This window comes from Oryzias melastigma, linkage group LG2, assembly GCF_002922805.2.
Source record: "Oryzias melastigma strain HK-1 linkage group LG2, ASM292280v2, whole genome shotgun sequence".
In the NCBI taxonomy this organism is placed as follows: domain Eukaryota; kingdom Metazoa; phylum Chordata; class Actinopteri; order Beloniformes; family Adrianichthyidae; genus Oryzias; species Oryzias melastigma.
Window position 1 is genome coordinate 19205411 of NC_050513.1, and position 18164 is coordinate 19223574.

At 40.9% G+C, this 18164-nt stretch overlaps 1 protein-coding gene across 1 annotated transcript in view; it reads right to left on the reverse strand.

The window, feature by feature from the left end:
• Window positions 1-1030: 1030 nt before the first annotated feature.
• col5a2b (collagen, type V, alpha 2b) overlaps window positions 1031-18164 on the reverse strand; it is a 29714-nt gene continuing 12580 nt past the window's right edge. Inside the window, exons 3-55 of the mRNA XM_024289003.2 lie at window positions 17006-17230; window positions 16909-16925; window positions 16797-16829; window positions 16682-16714; window positions 16479-16532; window positions 14762-14854; window positions 14604-14678; window positions 14482-14526; window positions 14346-14399; window positions 14219-14272; window positions 14085-14138; window positions 13957-14010; window positions 13830-13883; window positions 13640-13684; window positions 13514-13567; window positions 13385-13429; window positions 13030-13083; window positions 11175-11273; window positions 11042-11086; window positions 10836-10934; window positions 10680-10733; window positions 10494-10601; window positions 10363-10416; window positions 10188-10286; window positions 9965-10018; window positions 9791-9889; window positions 9628-9681; window positions 9482-9535; window positions 9344-9397; window positions 7873-7926; window positions 7711-7755; window positions 7518-7616; window positions 7339-7446; window positions 7200-7253; window positions 7066-7119; window positions 6893-6946; window positions 6751-6804; window positions 6540-6647; window positions 6350-6403; window positions 6189-6242; window positions 4400-4561; window positions 4215-4322; window positions 4016-4123; window positions 3713-3766; window positions 3490-3597; window positions 3357-3410; window positions 3142-3249; window positions 2971-3024; window positions 2787-2894; window positions 2236-2593; window positions 1966-2156; window positions 1655-1897; window positions 1031-1586 (exon numbers count right to left, since the gene is read on the reverse strand). Coding sequence (XP_024144771.1) covers window positions 1440-1586; window positions 1655-1897; window positions 1966-2156; window positions 2236-2593; window positions 2787-2894; window positions 2971-3024; window positions 3142-3249; window positions 3357-3410; window positions 3490-3597; window positions 3713-3766; window positions 4016-4123; window positions 4215-4322; window positions 4400-4561; window positions 6189-6242; window positions 6350-6403; window positions 6540-6647; window positions 6751-6804; window positions 6893-6946; window positions 7066-7119; window positions 7200-7253; window positions 7339-7446; window positions 7518-7616; window positions 7711-7755; window positions 7873-7926; window positions 9344-9397; window positions 9482-9535; window positions 9628-9681; window positions 9791-9889; window positions 9965-10018; window positions 10188-10286; window positions 10363-10416; window positions 10494-10601; window positions 10680-10733; window positions 10836-10934; window positions 11042-11086; window positions 11175-11273; window positions 13030-13083; window positions 13385-13429; window positions 13514-13567; window positions 13640-13684; window positions 13830-13883; window positions 13957-14010; window positions 14085-14138; window positions 14219-14272; window positions 14346-14399; window positions 14482-14526; window positions 14604-14678; window positions 14762-14854; window positions 16479-16532; window positions 16682-16714; window positions 16797-16829; window positions 16909-16925; window positions 17006-17230 — 4457 coding nt within the window. The 3' untranslated portion in view covers window positions 1031-1439. The remainder of the gene's footprint in view (window positions 1587-1654; window positions 1898-1965; window positions 2157-2235; window positions 2594-2786; window positions 2895-2970; window positions 3025-3141; window positions 3250-3356; window positions 3411-3489; window positions 3598-3712; window positions 3767-4015; window positions 4124-4214; window positions 4323-4399; window positions 4562-6188; window positions 6243-6349; window positions 6404-6539; window positions 6648-6750; window positions 6805-6892; window positions 6947-7065; window positions 7120-7199; window positions 7254-7338; window positions 7447-7517; window positions 7617-7710; window positions 7756-7872; window positions 7927-9343; window positions 9398-9481; window positions 9536-9627; window positions 9682-9790; window positions 9890-9964; window positions 10019-10187; window positions 10287-10362; window positions 10417-10493; window positions 10602-10679; window positions 10734-10835; window positions 10935-11041; window positions 11087-11174; window positions 11274-13029; window positions 13084-13384; window positions 13430-13513; window positions 13568-13639; window positions 13685-13829; window positions 13884-13956; window positions 14011-14084; window positions 14139-14218; window positions 14273-14345; window positions 14400-14481; window positions 14527-14603; window positions 14679-14761; window positions 14855-16478; window positions 16533-16681; window positions 16715-16796; window positions 16830-16908; window positions 16926-17005; window positions 17231-18164) is intronic.

Sequence of the window (18164 nt, forward strand, 5' to 3'; positions counted from 1 at the left end):
CAAACTTCAAGCTAATATTTGCTAAAATTTCACTGGGATTTAGTGACACACTTGCTGTTTCTGTTCAGAGTGAAGATCGTGTTAAAAATTCAAACATTTGCAAACGTTTTCAGTACAATTGGCGACAGATTGGAAGTTCAGATTTGGTTGTGAAAATATTATTATTATTCCAGTGAAAAAGTACATTCTAGGAGTTGGAAACTAATTTTTATTAACAAGATAATTTGACAATTTTAAATAACAGAATAAATAATAAAAATTAAAAAAAAAATCAAACTAAGTTTTCAATGAAAAAAATGCTGTATGCTATCTTTTTATGTATTTAAACATGTTTATAGTGTAAATGCATGTGTAATGTCAATGACCCATATGAGGTCTTTTAAGGGTTTATAAGTGTCCTGTGACTTTTATTAAATATTCTTTAACCAAGAAGGAAAGATACGGTCTGTAACAGAATAAAACAGATTACTAGCATTAGTATTTCATGAAAAACAACAATAAATGCTTAAAAATAAGCAATAATATTTTTTTCCTCTGCTGTTTGGAGATCGAATCACATTCAGTTATACCATTAAATTAATTTGCTGTTTATCTTTAAGAAAAAACTGCACTAAAATTTAAATCACATCCCAACCATGCTTTTATTGTTCAATTTTTCCACGCTCTAAAATAGAAGCTTCGGCTATAAATGACCGCCTCCACAGATGTGGGGCGCGCTCGGTCTGTAGGAAATGGCCGGAGTGTCACGTCTCTCAGCGAGTAGCGAGAGGGCTCGACCCAGAAACATGTGCTGCCTGAACTCTGACTCACTTTCTTCCTGAAGCCACTTACTGCTTTTTTTCTTTTTCTTTTCGGGTTTGATCTCACACCCATCACACAAGACGACAATAATAAGCCACTAATACCATCAAATAAATCTGACGATTTGTTGAGGTCATTTTCTTCGGGTGAAAGGACTGGACGCCTCCAATGAAGCGCAGCGTCTCCCTCTAGTGGCGGTGTTCGGTCAAGTAACTGTCAGAGCAAAATCTTGTGGGTAGAAGGAGTCGTTCCCAAGACAAACATTTATTCCACAACAAACAAACAAACAAACATTCAATTTACAGTTTTTAATTTACAGTTAAAGCGTTAAAAGATACAAGGTTTTATGGTCTTTTTATTTCAGTAATAATTTAGGTTCAAGCTTGATGGTTTTTCATAAACTAACAACTACGGTCGCTGCTTTGTCCTCGAGGTAAAAAAAAAAAAAAAAAAAAAGCTTCTATTTAATACATAACATTGTACAAAAACGGTTGTGGTTTTGTCCGGTTGACAAAAGTCCATGAAAACTCCTTTGTTCTCGACGGTCGGGAAAACTTGTGCTCTAGAACAGAACCGGCAGCGAGCAAACATCTAATTTCACCGGTAATTGTTGTACTCTGGATCTTTACTCCCTAATTTTACGAAAAGCAAACCGGCCCGATGTCCAGGCCGAACTCTTGATCTGCCTTTCCAATGTCCATGGGGGCCAAGTCCACGATGGGGAGCCTGGTTGGCGTTTGAGTCCTGTATTCAATCACTGTCTTGGCCCATTGTCCGCTTGATTTCTGGAGAAAACGAGTAGGAATTGATAAAGGGTCGTTAAGTGAATCGGTGGGACAGGTGGAAGACTTACCGAGCAACCATCCTCGATGACGGTGTATCGCAACCGGCTGTTGCCGTGCGCTCTGATTTCTTGGCCGTTGTAGCCTCTAAGGACCAACGCCTTCTTGAAGTTGCTGGTCTTGTCGTCCTTGACGCCGACGCTGTTCTTGCAGCGGTAGGTGACGTTCTGGTGCGACTCCTTGGACAAAAGCTGCAGGAGCTTCAGCTGCACCGTCACCGCGTTTTGCTGCTCCTCTTTGTTGCCGTAGCGGAACTAAAGAGACAAATATTTACCAAGAGACGTCAATGAACATCTGGCGGGCGGAGATCGTAGACTCTTACTTTGGTTCCGCCGTTCATGTCCGCGCCGAACCACATGGGTTTGTTTGGACTGGGGCTGGATTTCGTCCACCAGGCCTTGCCGGGAACGATATCCGGATTGGCGGGAATGCACGTCTCATCAGTTTCCATGTTGCAGAAAACCTTGATGGCATCTTTGGCGCTTCCTTGATTTGGATCCAACCAGTACTCACCTGTGTCGCAAAAGAAAAAGTCGAGGTTGCAAATGTTTTACCCAAAAGGTGTAATGTAAGAACAGGAGGAATGACAAACCGCTTTTCTTCTCAGGGTAGCACAGTTTGATGTCACGACAAGTTTTGGCAGGGTTCTCCTTGGTTCCGTCCGGACTGCGCAGAACTTGTAGGTTTCCGTTGAGAGCCTTCAAGGTGACCTTGATGCCGGTGTCCGCGTGCAGAACTACGGAGTTCTTGTTGGGCAGAGCCTCATCTTTGTTGAATGTTGGGGATGCAGGAGGATCGGCCGCCAGATCGTATTCCACATTTGCTTCTGATTCGGGATCGACAAGGTTGCCCTCGTAGTCGACTGAGTGACTGAAGAGGTCGTTCACGCTTGCTGAGGGTGGTCCTGGAGGACCAGGAGGGCCCGGAGGTCCAGGTTCACCAGGTGGACCCTGATAAATGAAAATATATCAACTTTTTAGGTTTCGTCAACACATTTGACCCTTCAAAGAAAGTTCACCTTTCGGAGAGTTTGGTAATTCTCTCACACTTTCGCCTCACAAATTCAGGACCTACAAGGTCGTCACGAAGACGAACCAATATATGGTTGTTGAGAAACTTAGACTTCAAAGATGACTAAATCACCTGTTCTCCAAGGTCTCCGCTGCTTCCTCTGCTCCCTGGAGGGCCCATCGGTCCAGTTTGTCCGATAATACCCTCATTTCCTGGTGGACCGGTGACTCCAGGAGGGCCCTGTGTGGTAAGAGGACATATTTATTTGTTTCAAAATACAATTTTTGGGGGGTTATTTCTCTTTTTGATGATTTACCCGAAGTCCAGCTGGTCCAACTATTCCTTTTTGTCCATCATCTCCTGCAGCTCCCTGAAAGAGAAGAGTTTCCCTTTGATATTTTGACCCAATCCTTAAATCTGCAAAGCTAACCACTCTGATCAAGAAGATCTCAACAAAGATATTGATATGAAAGAGTGAAAGTCTTACAGTTGATCCTGGAAGACCTTGGAGTCCAGTAAAGCCTCTATGTCCTTTCTGGCCTCTTTCTCCTTGGTCTCCAGCTCCTCCTTTCTCTCCCTGTGGTCCTTGCGGGCCCTAGAAGCAGATCATTTGATCAAAACAAGATTCTAGTTTAATCTCTTGGAAACTTTAAGGAATTTTCTTAGAAAATCAGTTTGTTCGAGAAAAAAAAAAAGATTTACCACTTTGCCCCGAACTCCCGGTTGTCCTTGGGGTCCAGGAGGGCCTCTAGGACCCTAGATTATATTAAAAAAAAGACATTTGTAACAAACAGTTGATGTGAGTACACAAAATTAAAGGGGTTTTGAAACGTACTTTTTCTCCTCTTGAACCTGGACCGCCGGTAGTTCCCACTGGTCCCTCGTTACCTGCAGATCCTGGACCACCTGGTACACCCTCTTGGCCAGGATTCCCTCTTTCTCCCTACAAACATATTAAATTACTATTAGTACATACAGTATAAAGAAGCAAACTTAGCGTTGGAATAGAGTATTAAAGTGAAAGGGATTGCAAACATCTTGACATAATTGGTTCTCACCCTTTCCCCTACGAGACCGTCTTTACCAGGAGGCCCGTCTGCACCAGCAATACCCTGTATGAATGTGAACACCATGAGAAATTTAGCAGATGATCGTTAAAATACATCACAATCATCTAGAAATAATTAATAAGGATGTTCACCGTAGAGTACAGTGTCATCTGCAAAAAAGATGGTCTACTTTTTTCAGGCTACCACAGACAAATGGGTCAATTGTTCCTTACATCAGGCACCAGAATCCACTGATTCTGGAACCTACACCTTCAACCAAAACCTAAAGACCAAAAGTTTGAAAATTCAAACCTCGGGGCCGGCATCTCCTCTTGGTCCAGTAGCTCCAGGTAAGCCGACTCCACCGGCTGGGCCCTTACCCCCTGATGTTCCAGGAGTTCCTGGTTTCCCTGGAGGACCCTGAAAGGCAGATGCAAGCACTCTCACTTAATACCAACAACAACAGGTATAGATGTTTTCTGGAGTAAACATTACTCTAAGGAATACATACAGCAGGACCAGGAAGTCCCACCAGACCTTTCTCCCCTCTGGGTCCAGGTTGACCTACAACTCCACGCTGTCCTGAGGCTCCAGGAGGGCCCGGAGGCCCATCAGGACCCTGATATGGAGAGACATGGACAGGTGAGTGTCGGAAAGTACTTCCTGAACAAAACTTGCTTCCTTTCTCTGTTGTACCGGAGGTCCATCTTCTCCAGACTCTGCTTTTTCTCCAGGACTACCCGGTAAACCTGGAGTCCCACTCTCCCCCTTACGCCCCGGAGCTCCATTTTCTCCTCGAACACCAGGTGGGCCCCGTTTCCCTGGTTCACCAAGTGGTCCTGCAGCACCAGCAGCGCCCTAAAACACATTGTGTGTACATTTATATAAACCTTAAATGTTTACTAGTCATTTTGCAAGTCCAAACCCAAATTTTTAGTAGTTTTTTTAGTTTGGGTTCAAGTTGAGTCTTACATGTTTGTCACAAACTTAAGTCAATGACAACCAAATACATATAGAACTGGTTTGATTCTAGAGGGGTTTCACGTCTTAGATCCCAAGTCCAAACCAAGTCTCAAGTCTTAAGTTGTCTTTCTAAGTCAAGTCTCTGGGTTTTATATCAGTCAAGTCTACTGCCTTTAGTCAATGGTTCAAAGGGGGTTCCTTACCAAGTCTCAAGACTGTAATCAACATTCTAAATCAAGTCTTGTGGTTTTATGTAGTCTAGAGTCTAAAGTGGTAATTCTAAATAAAATACCTTTTTTTTTGTTTTACATAAGTTTAAATTTTAAGTCTAGGGTCTTCGTATGTTGGTTTAAGGGAGTCTTAAGTCTTGAGTCACAAGTCCAAACTTAGTCTCAAGTCTAGAGTGGTCATTCCAAACCAAGTCGTAATTCTAAATCAATATTTTTGGCTGTATGTAAAAAGCTCAAATCAGGTCTCAAATCTTTAGTTGTTGGTTCAAAAGGGGATCTCAAAGTTTGTGTCACAAGTCATAACCAAGTCTCAAGTCTTTAGACTTGGCTCAATTGAAATTTAAGTATCTGTTTTTATTTTCATTATAAGCTCTAGATAAATCTGAAGTCTTTCAAGGGGTAATAAGTCTTGGGTTCAAGTCCATACCAAGACTCAAGTCTAGAGTGGTAATTCTAAATCAAGTCTCTGGGTTTTTTGACACAGGATTAAATCTAAAGTCTACAGACATTGTATGTTGGTTTACATGGGTCTTAGATTTTGGGTCACAAGTCCAAACCAAGTCTCAAGACTTGAGTAACAATTTGAAGTCAATATTTTTGGTTTTATGCAATCAACTTAAATGAGGTCTCAAGTCTTCAGTTGTTGGTTCAAATGTGATCTCAAATTTGAGTCACAAGTCCTAAACAAGTCTTGATTTTAGCTAATTTTTTTTAATCACAAGCACAAGTCAAGTTGAAGCCTTTAGTTCTTCAATAAAGGGGTCCCAAGCCTTTAGTCCTAAGCCTTAGGGACCAAGGCTTGGGACCCAAGTCCATACCAAGTCTCAAGTCTATAGTGGTAATTCTAATTCAAGATTCTAGGTTCTTTTTCATTTGATTAAATCTAAAGTCTAAAGACTTTGTGGTCATGTTAATTTAAGGGGGTCTCAAGTCTGGGCCCTTGAGTCCAAGTCTCAAGACTTGAGTTTTAAGTCAAATCTTGTGGATTTATGCTATAAGTTCAAGTCAGGTCTCTAGTCTTTAGTTGTTGGTTAAAGGAGAATCTCAAGTTTGAGCCATAAGTTATAACCAAGTCTAAAGTCCTGAGTCCTAATTTCAAGACTCTTTTTTTATCAGAAGCTCAAGTTAAGTTTTAGTCTTTAGTTGTGCACTCAAGGGCTCCCTAGTCTCAGGTCCAAGTCTTAACTGGGTCTCAAATCTACTTACTGACACCTCATTTTCATAAATGTTCCTCTCGTTGAAAAGTTCAAACATGAACGATAACAAATGCTCTGATCTGAGTTCCAACTCACAAGAGCACCAGGTGGTCCAACTCCACCAGGCAACCCGGGAAAACCAGGAGATCCCTGCAGAAAGACCACATCTTCGTTAGACTATCCAGGGCTTTAAAAATGTATTGGACTGTGAGAATGTTCTAGAACTAGACAGTTCAGGGTTTCAGTTGGAAACTCACCGCTTGACCCTGAGTTCCTCTGCCCCCTTTGAGCCCTGTCACACCAACAGGTCCCTAAGAAAATGACCAGAAAAAAACAGTTTCACCAGCAAAATTAACTTCCTTTCTTTCTTTACTGTTTTCTTTTTGAACAGTTTTCAAAATTTACGACTCATGGAGTAATTGTGTACTGTTTAGGTTTTGTATCTACCTGAGTGCCCGGTTTGCCAGCCATGCCCTGTGGTCCAGGTGCTCCTGCTTCTCCCTTTAGACCAGGCTCTCCTGTTTCACCTTTGACACCAGGCTGACCATCCGGACCCTAAGAAAGAAAATAACTTTTGCCAATCCTTTTGTAGTTTTTAGATACTTTTTTGGTGTTTCTTTTTTGATATATTCCTTGGGATTCTTTGTCTATTACTTACAGGAGGTCCAGGAAAGCCAGCTGGACCAATTGGACCCGGGTCACCAGTAGAACCCTGTTAATTTCACATAAATAATGAGGCTCTAGAAAAGAGGATGGAGATAGGATAGGCCTCTAAAATTATTGGTTTAAGTTTTACTGACAGGAACTCCTCTTGTGCCTCGACGACCTGTAGGACCCGGTGGACCTGGTTCCCCCTAAAATGGAAAAACCCAAGAAATTTAACTATAATGCTTCAATCAGACAAAATCTGACCACTATGTCTACGTAACGTAATGTTAGTTTTACTCCATGCATGACAGGGGAATATTCAAACCTTATCTCCATTTGGTCCCCCGGGACCAATAGGACCAACAGAACCAGGAAGACCCTAATTTAAGGAAACAAGTGCATAGATGTTAACATCCCTTTGAAGAAAAAGAAAGTTCTTTATGGCATGACTCGACTCACCCTTGGACCATCAGCACCTGCTTTTCCTTCAGGTCCTTTTTCTCCAACAGAACCCTGTTAGAGAGATAATTATCTCTCAAGTCCAATTTTTTCGTATTCGTCTATAAAAACCCCACAGGTGATCTTTTCTCAAACGTACGGCATCTCCCTTTGGTCCCGAGGGTCCCGATATGCCTCTTTCCCCTGACATCCCCATAAGCCCCGGTCCACCTGGCTCTCCATCAGCTCCCTTGGGGCCTGGGTTACCCTGGAGTTGAAAGGAAACGGGTTACGAGACAGAAACAGTTAGCTAAGTCGGTGGTATGGTCGCTGTGATACCTTTTGGCCATCTGGTCCTGGTCCTCCTGGACTCCCTTTGGGTCCCTGCAGTCCACTGGGTCCAGTTTCACCTCGTTCCCCCGACGGCCCTCTTTCTCCCTTAAACGACAACCAACGTGTAAAGATAGAATCCTACAAGGTAGTTTTTGCACTCTGGGATGGAGAACCTAACCAGATGGTTGAGTCAACTTACTCTTGGACCAGTGGTCCCTACAGCACCAGCTTCTCCAGCAAGACCCTAAAAAACAAAGAAATATTAGTTTAAGGTGCACTTAAATCCACTTAAAGTCAATATGAGGATGAGTTGAGTCGAGCAAACCCATGTCGCAAGAAAGCATTGAGGTGGGTCGTTTACCTGGTCGCCAGGTTTTCCTGACTCTCCAGGGGGTCCCGGGGGTCCAGGCAAGCCCTAAAAAATATCAACCAAATTTTAGTAAAAGGACAGGATTGTTTTTTGAAACAAAGATAAAAAACTAGCATATTTCTTGGGCCATACAATTACTAAGTGTAGTCAGACAATGTGTCATGACTACACTAGCCAAAAGGCCTAAAGGAGCAAAGAGGCAGGTGATTGGGCAGAGGGGTTGATGGGAAGTTTTTCGAGTGAACTGTTTTTTTTTTTAACTGCAGTAAGCCTTTGCAAAAAACCGCAAAATGACAAATTAATCAAAGTTTAGTGACAATAATGCTCAAGATTGTTCAGTTGTAACACGTAAAATAAAAAAACAATTGCAACTGTACGTACATGCCACTAGCCTAAGTCTACAACCACAACCAAAGTTGTATTGACCTTTGACCTCGGGATGAAGCCATCTTAAAAATAAAAAAAAAATAAAAAACTCAAGTACCAGCAACAGATCAAAAATCCTCCAAGGGTTCTGATTATCACTTTCAACATCCTCGAGCATCATTGGAAAGCTACTTGGCTAGCAGTGTTAGCATGGCTAGCTCTGAAAATAAGCATTTCCCTGTTGTTCCCACATTTTTTTACCGTAATATTTTATGAATTTAATACATGAATCTCTGGCTCAAGCCAAACGAAAGGATATGCAATATAAAATAAACATGTTGGGAAACGGGCATGGTTAACAAAAAACCTCAGTTCTAAGGAAATCATGCCACTAGCTTAAGCATATAACCACAACCAGAGTTGTATTGATCTTTGACTTCAAGAAGAAACTGCCATATTGAATATTTAAAAAAAAACCTGAGTACCAGCAACAAATTAAAATATTTCTCCACAGGATTCTGTTTATCCCCTCCCAATTCCTTGAGCATTTTGGGAAACTATTTGGCTAAGGCGTTAGCATGGCTAGCTCTCAAAATGAGCATTTCCCTGTTGCTCCCACATTTTTCTTTACTGTATTATTTTAAGAATTTAATACATGAATCTCTGGCTCAAGCCAAACAAAACTATAGGATATATAATGTAGACATATTGGGAATGTGGCCGTAGTTAACAAAAAAAACCTCAGTCGCTAGAGAAATAGAAAAGTTTACTTTTGATGATTTTTTTAAAAACTACATCGACCTTTTTGCCAAGACCAGGAGACCAAAACAGAAAATGGTTGCTATGGAGATAAAACCAACAGAAAGCCACCATTTTCAAAGAAGTTGTTTTTTTATTTAATCAATTTGTGGCAATTTGGTCAGCAGAAGCCACCCTGGTTGAAGATTCTTTCACTTGCCATGACTTTTCCTCTTGTTTAGTTTGTCAAGTTGTCGATAGTCCTTCCGCGATATAATAACTTTTTAAAAAAATGTCGTATGTTTGAATGATTTACAAAAGGGTAATTTAAAGTTCAGTTCTTAGAGTTTGGATCTACCTGGAAACCACTGATTCCTTGAGGTCCCTGCTCGCCTCTCTTTCCCGCCAGGCCCTGGGCACAAAACAGACATGGCCCAGTGTGAACAGAATATTCAAAATCTGTATGAAGGAGATGTTCTGGTTTGATGGTGCTTACAGCGGGGCCAGGTGGACCAGCGGCGCCTTCCTCTCCGTCTTTTCCATTTGCCCCCTTTAGGAAAGAATCAATATTCAGTTTGTATCAGTATGTTTTCATGTTGGTAATAGGAACTAAACTAATAAAAATCACTAAATATGAATTACCCTTTGACCCGGAGTTCCTGGACTTCCAGCTTCTCCAGCCTTTCCGGCGTCACCCTACATAAAACAGGATCATGGACACGGAATCTTTCTAGGACCTTTTTACAAATGTTTCCTTGAGAGAATCTGAACAAACAGTGATCCTAGTCTAGTTTGGTACACTGACCGCAAAACCCTTTGGTCCTGGTAGGCCCATTGTTCCAACAGAACCTCTGGTTCCAGCAGCACCGGCTGGGCCCGGTTTACCATCTTCTCCTGCCAAACCCTGAAGCATAGGAGTCAAGTTAAAGAATTCCATCACTGAACGGGCACTTCAAATTTAAAATAAACCATAGTTTACCATTGGTCCTAGTCCTCCCTCAGCTCCCTGAGCACCAATTGGGCCTGCCAGACCCTGTAAAATGCAAAGGTTTTAGAGTATTACCAACCAATACAATCCAAACCTTTATTTCAGAGGTTTATCTGAGGTAAACAAGACCTAGGTTACATGAAAAAGTTGACAATTATTATTTTGAACCGTATCATTTTGTGTAGACAACTCTGAATTCCTGTGTCAGTTATACCCGAGCTCCAGTGAGACCTGGCTCTCCGTTGCGTCCTGGGTCTCCAGACAAACCTTTGGCACCACCAACTCCTGGAGGACCTCTTTCCCCCTGGGCTCCCTGTTAGTGCCAAAAAACAAATACTCAAGACCGCAGAAGGGCATGCAACACCAATTTACCACCGATCGTTCCTCACCTTTTGGCCCGGTAATCCATCAGAGCCGGGGAATCCTCGATTTCCTGGCGCTCCCTGAAATGAAGCCAACTTCCTGGGTCCAGTTTGACGCTCATAGCCCATACAACATGTGTGAAAAAAGGTGGACTCACAGTCTCTCCAGCTGGTCCTTGAGGTCCGATGGATCCAGCGTCACCTCTGGGACCTCGCTTGCCATCTTCTCCCATGGGACCTATTGGACCAGGAGTACCATGCTCCCCCTACACCAAACGATCAATCGTTTAGTCATTCATCCCAATTTTAATCTCAAGTTTTAAAGGTTTTATTTGTATACACACTCGTTCTCCCTTCATTCCAGGTTCTCCCTTCAGTCCAGGAACTCCGCCTTCGCCCTGTGAATCAAGATCAGAGGTCCTGAACATTAAAGCTACAAGAACTAATAGTATTAGAAACTCTTAGAACAGTTTGGACCAAAAGATCCAATCAATAAGTACCAATTGCCCTTTAGCTCCCGGTGCTCCAGTGGATCCTTGAGGACCAGGAAGACCTGCTGCGCCAATCAATCCTGGTGGACCCTGGATACCTGCGATACCCTTTTTAAAGAGATTAAGCCACATTACTAAACACGTCAGTAAAACTCAATCGGCTACAAGCTCATGTACTTGTTCATGGATGTTACTCAAAAGTGCCAAAGACTTACCGATGACCCACGAGCACCTGGAGATCCATCAGGCCCCGCGGCACCCTGTACAAAAGCAAAAACAAACAATTATACCAACAAGTTCTACTAAATGAGCAAAAGTTGGTGTTAAAATAATGAAACTGGGACACACTCGCTGCCCTGTTGGTCCAGACGGTCCGACCCGTCCAGCATCACCCCGAGGTCCCTGTGGTCCGAGAATTCCTCTGGCCCCAGTAGGTCCTGGTTCACCCTGATGGCAATGAGGTCATATTTAACAACCACTTTCCATTTATCATGTTGGCCTTCAAAATAAAACAGGTGTTTCATGTACTTTTATGGTCACATTACATTTAAGACCATATTTAATGGTATTTACAGGAAGTATTAATGCAAACTGATTAGAAAATAAATCTAAGGATTAATATATTAAATATATGTATCAAATCTAAATCATATTTCTGTCGTTTTTCCCTTGTTTTGTGACATTCCTTGAGATATAGTTATTCAGAGAAGGACAATTTTGATTGGAATTAGCATGCTAACATTCCGCGGCCCCACCTGCAATTGCCCACATTGGCTTAAGTGGGAATTCAGTGGCTCGCTATGCTAGCCAGCTGCCAGATGGTTAGCGGAGCTCGCTAGATCTCTATAGCAGAGCTCGCTAAAGCAGAGCTAGCTAAAGCAGAGCTCACTAGCTCATTAAAATGTAGCTTGCTAGCTTGCTTCAATGAATTTCTTGAGCTAGCTAGCTTGCTACAGCAGAGCTTGCTAGCTTTCTACGATGGAGCTTGCGAGCTCACTACAGTGGAGCTCGCCACCTTGCTACAGTGGAGCTCGCTAGCTCACTACAGTGGAGCTCGCTAGCTCACTACAGTGGAGCTCGCTAGCTCACTACAGTGGAGCTTGCTAGCTCACTACAATGGAGCTTGCTACAGCAGAGCTTTCTAGCTCCCTACAACGGAGTGCACTAGCTTGCTGCAATAGAGCTCGCTACTAGTTTGATACAGCACTGCTTGCTAGCTCCATACAGCAGAGCTCGATACTGCGAAGCTCGCTAGCTAGCTACAAATGAGCTTGATACCATGCTAGCAAAGTTTGCTAGCTCCATTTAGTAGAGTTAACTTGCTCACTACAGCGGAGCTTGCTAGCATGCTACATCGTCCACCGGGGAGCTGGCTAGCATAGCGAGCCAAACCACTAAGTACCCACGTAAGCCAGTGTGGGCAATCACAGGTGGAGCCACGATGGAAACTGTGAATAAATCCACTGGGAGACGCATTTTCTGCCCACTGTTCAACCATATGGGGCCCACTTGGCTTTGCTGGTTGGGTGTGTTGGCAAGAATGAAAATAAAAACAGTGTTTATGGCTAAATTGTTTATTATTCAGCTTTAAATCTGATAAAGTGCTACTAACAATGATGGAGCCATCATAACGCAGAGAACTTTCTCTAGATTTGTAGTTAATATTAGTTTTGTTTGACCACAGTTAAGAAAACCACACGGCTAAGAAAACCAAGCAAAAGAAATTAGCTTGAAAGTTAGCTAACGGCTAACTTAGAATCACACAAAATTCCAAAGACCTGGATGTTGTTCGGATGTTCAACCTGCAAAACACGCTTACTGGATAACAACCTGGTTTTACAAAAAGATTTGAACATTTCTTTTCCATATAGAAGGTTTTGATTCAACTTTTTACCAGATTCACCAACTAGCCAACCTCTAATTAGCCATTTTGTTGGTCTGTTTTAGAGTCTTAGACTGGAGTCTAAAACACATTTATCATGTAAGACTGACGGGTAAATGTGCAGGACAACCAAAATCAGAGAATATGGACAGAGTCAACAGTACTACAGTTGTGCGGTTGGGTTGAGCAAATCTTTAGTTTGACTACGACCATTATGACCATCGTGACTTTAAAAGACTTTGTATCCGTCAGTTCTATGTAAACCAGCTCTTTCCCACGATACAATTCTTTGGAGTCAAGCGAGTCAAAGCGTAAACTCACCTTCATTCCGGGTTTGCCGGGATATCCTGGTAGACCCGGGATTCCAATTGGACCCTGGAAGTAAGGAATTTTGAGTAGAAATTTTGAATAACAAAAATTGTTAAGACATACTTCAACTGGACAAATATTTTGTTTTTTTTAGCATGTAGTTGAAGTATAATAAAAAAAAATTGCAGTCGTTACATAAACAGATTTATGACAAGTCTTGAGTCTTAAGAGACATTTGTTCAGAATTTGGTAACTTTTTGTGGACACTAAGAATTAAAATAGGACCTTTTGGTAATAATACGTTTTTCATCGGTTTCTAAAAAAAACCTTAAATAGAACTTAATAAAACTGTAAATAAAGTTCTTACCATTGGGCCTGGTTTACCAGGGTCACCGGGTGTCCCTTGTTTACCCTTAAAGACAAGTACAAAGAAATGTCTTCATTCCAACAAATTTTTGGACTACTCTTCATCGGTATTAGTATTTTTTAAACATACCACGGGACCAGTTGGTCCAATTCTCCCTCTTTCTCCCTGCAACCCAGGAGGTCCCTGAACAGGAAGGCAAATTTATAGAATCTTTGATGCCAAACACCAGTTATTGGTCCTTGGGTAGTTGCTTACCTGAGCACCAGGGGCGCCCATTGTCCCAGGAGCGCCAGATTTACCCTAAAAATCATAGAAATCTACATTTTAATTGATTTTTAGATTCTCCATCCCTTTTATTCTTTCAAGATAGCTATTAAAGACAATGGGATCTTTGCAATATCTTCGAGAGTCTACAAAACTTTGTTCATTGTGATCAGAGCCCTACCTTCCTTCCGACCTCTCCAAGTTCACCCTTTGGCCCTGGTGGTCCAGCAGTTCCCTGTTGATTTTAATCATGATCAGATCGTAGTGCTTCTCCATTGTATCCCTATTCTCGACAAATCAGGTCTTACCTTAGGGCCTTTTAGTCCTCGATTGCCTGGAAGTCCTGGAAAGCCTCTAGGACCCTGTATTCAAGTATACAAGTCATGTCATGGTATGTAGTATCTGACTGAAAAGATTACTGTTACTGCACAAATACCTGGGATCCGGGAAATCCTGCTTCTCCTGGAGCACCGTCAGGTCCAGGCTCTCCCTGAGCAAGGACAAAACGAAATTTCTTTAGATATTTTCTTTGAGGCTTGAAAGGGGAAAATGTATGAAGTTCTGACTCACATCCCGTCCAGGTTTTCCTGGTGCGCCATCAGGTCCTCGATGGCCCGGTTCCCCCTACACAGAAACAATAACAAAACTTCGAAGTTGTTCATTTTTTGAGACATTTCTTAACACAAAACAACCCTACCATTGGTCCAGGTTCACCAGCTTCTCCAGGAATTCCTTGACCGCCGGTTGGACCCTGACCGAAGGTATTGACAATATTTCACTTGAAGTTAAAGAACTCACCATATGAAGACATTTGGGGAATTTTTGCAACTTACAGGTGAACCAGGTGTGCCTGGAGGACCTCTCGGTCCCGCCTCCCCCTGCAACGCAACCGCTGGTGGTTAACACTGAAGAAACGCTCTGAAGGTGGGAAATTTGTTTTTTTGTCTCCACTCACTCTAGTGTCTGTTAGCATCCCAACTGGACCGGACTTCTCACTGAAGCCGGACACCATCTGCACTGCGATGTTTCCCTTTTAAACAAATGTAACCCGGAAACGGTTTAGGTCTTTACCTTTTTTATACTTTGGGGGAAAGTTACTTAGAAGAAACTCACCCCGGGAGGTGCGTGTTCACCAGGGGATCCTGGCCTTCCTGGATTTCCTGGCACACCAGGCTCTCCATCAAAACCAGGGGGTCCTTGAAATCCCTGCAGTTTAAAAATGGACATAAAGCAAATCCGAAAAAAAATGAGAGGAAAGAATCTTAAATCTGCTCGCACAAAGACTCATATTGATGTTGACAGTTCACAATTTAACACTGACCTTTATTAGGAATTGATGTGGATTTTGAATTTTTTTTCTTTTTTTTGCCCTTCTCTAACAAACTTTTAAAACCATCTCAGTAGATTGTGAGTTCAAATTCTTTGACAAAATACCAACAACAACGGAAAATGGAAATAGCAAGTGTTGCAGTTTCTCAAAAGACCACTAGAGGCTGGAGTCAGATGGAAGCAATTTCCCTTTGAATCCCATGGTAATCAACATTTACAAATTTTAGTTTGTTTTAAACAAATTTTTAGAACATGTAATTCTTGGAGTGTCGAACTTTGTACATCAATATTTTCTATAGTCAAGATAAAACTGTTTTATCAGCTAACTGTGTTAACTAAGATTTTTAGCTAACATTTTTAGAAAACACTTTCAGCTTCAAGATTTAGCTAACAATTTGAGATAACAATTTTAGCTAATATCTTTAATCTAATACCTTTAGCTAACATTTTTATCTAACTGTTGTAGCTAACAGGTTTAGCTAACACTTGCTAGCATTTTTAGCAAAATGTTTTAACTAAAACTTGGAGTCAACGTTTTTACAACAGTTTACGCTACCAGTTGTAGCTAAGAGCTTTAGCAAACACTTGCTAGCAGTTTTAGCAAACAATTTTGATTTACATTTTTAGCTAATATTTCAGCTAACACTTTTAGCTAACATTTTAGCTGACAATTTTAGCTAACAGTTTTAGTAAACAATTACTAACATTTTTAGCAAACAGTTTTAATTAACAGTTTCAACTAATATTTTAGCTAACACTTTTAGCTAACATTTTTTTGCAGACAGGTTCAACTAACAGCTTTATGTAATTTTTTTAGCTAATGGTTTTAGCAAACATCTTTAGCTAACAGTTTTAACCAACATTTTTAGCTAGCAGTAATAGCTATTATTTTAAGCTAGCAGTTTTCAGCAAACATTTGTAGCTATCAATTTTAAAAAGAGTTTTGGCTAAAAGTTTTAGTTAACATTTTTAGCTAACACTTGCGCACATTCAGGGTCAGATTTTTTTGATAGGCAGGTGGTTCCTAATTTGGTAACTTTTTACTGGCGGATCCAACAAAAGGTAAAACTTAAACTTTAATTTCCCTGCTCACGTGCCATTTTTGTCTATTTTTATTATCAGAATCCGATAGGTGGCATCCTAAGTGTACATTTTACATAGTCATTATTTATGATTCACATCTATATTTTCAAATATAAAGTGAATAGTATTTTTGTTTCTGTTTTCATAAAGTTTTTTTTGGCAAAAATTTAGTAAAATTGTATAATAAGATTTTTTAATGAATATTTTTTAAGTGAATTAATTCGAGAAATAAACACATGGATATAAAGGTAAAATAAACCTGAGTTTTAATGATTGCGTTTGTAAAGTTTTTGTATAATTTGCATTCATAAATTTATATAATTGTCCTGCCGATTTGGCCCGTCAGCATCCTGGCCTTCGCCAAAATCTGCACCGTTTGTTATGAGAACTCATCTGGTCAGCAGTGATCTAAACTCACCCGTCTGCCCTTAAAACCTCTTGGTCCGGGGTGTCCCTGAGATCCTGGAGGACCCTGAACAAAAACAGAAATCCTTTCAAAATAAAAGCTTAAAAATTCAATTCCATTTAAAGCAGTAGAATTATTAACCAAGATTTATTTTGTAAATATAAAAAAATCAAACTGCTAAACTAAACCACATAGTAGAAAAATTGGTGACTAACCTGAGGTCCTGGAGATCCAGGGTTCCCCTCCACCTGAGTGTAAAATGAAAGTTATTTTGGGATGAGAAAACCACAAAAAATGAATAAAATTAAAAAAAAATATGTTCATACTTACATATGGAATATCACCTGGTTCTCCCTTTTGACCCTACAAGAACATCAATCGGTTTGGTGGTTGTTTTAAAATCTAAAAGTCTTTCATAATGTTGTGATAATCAGCAGCTTACCTTGAAACCCATGAATTCTAGAATAACACAAGAACAAAAAATAAAATTAATTCAACTGAACTCAAAATGTTTTTGAGTTCCCTTGTGTTCGTCTCACCGATCCTCCTGCTCGCGCTGGCAAAGTTCTCGCACACGGGGCAGCACTCGCCCTCCGGGGTGACGACCTTCTCGCAGTTCAACACCTGTTCGCACTGAATCTCGTCGCAGATCGCCACGCCGTGGTCGCAGACGCAAACGCGGCACGGCGACGGCTTCCAGATGTCGCTGTGAGCAAAGACCTCTCCGTCGACGGTGCAGCTTTCCTCGTCTGTCCCGTCTGTTCCTGAGGCGGTGAGACACGGTGAAATGAATAAAGCGGGTCCTTTACTGCTCAGTAATCACTTTAATTCAAATAAAGTGTGGACATTTTTGTTAAATTAAAACCCAGAAGTTATTTTAATTTAACATACGGTTATTGCAAGTATTAAAAAACAGCCAATAAAAAATTAAAATATTTAAATAAAACAATGTTGTTAACAAAATGTGTAAGTTTTTACTAAAATTCCTTTAAAAAGTTGCGACTAAAACATTGTCCTAACTATAAATCTAATTTATTTTAATGTATTTTTTTCTTCAAATGTTAAAGCTGTGCAGATGGTTTAAAGAAAGTTGCCCTAGATTTTATTTTCCTGAACCTTTAACCCCTGAGATGCCGCCGTGACGATCAAACATTAACACACGATCTTTGACCTACAATAACTCTTTGACCCTGATTGTTGAATGTGAATGATCTGATTCTGCAACGTGTTGCATGATCACACAGAGATGCTTTTCTCAGTCATAGAATTCCGAAAATTCTAAAATAATGAAGCAGTGAGATATTAACTTATTAAACAGCAATTTAGTGAAGCAATAGGACATTGAAAAAGTGAAACTGTTTTAGTGAAGCAGAGAAACAATGAAGTAAAGAAACAACGAAGCAAAGAAACAGTGAAGCAGAGAAACTGTTTTATTGAAGCAGAGAAACAATGAAGTAAAGAAACAACGAAGCAAAGAAACAGTGAAGCAGAGAAACAGTTTAAGGGAAGCAGAGAGACAGTGAAGCAGAGAAATAGTTTTATTGAAGCAGAGAAACAGTTTAAGGGAAGCAGAGAGACAGTGAAGCAGAGAAATAGTTTTATTGGAGCAAAGAAACAATGAATCAAAGAAACAGTGAAGCGGCAAAACTGTTTTAGTGAAGCAGAGAAACAATGAAGCAACGAAACAGTGAAGCAGAG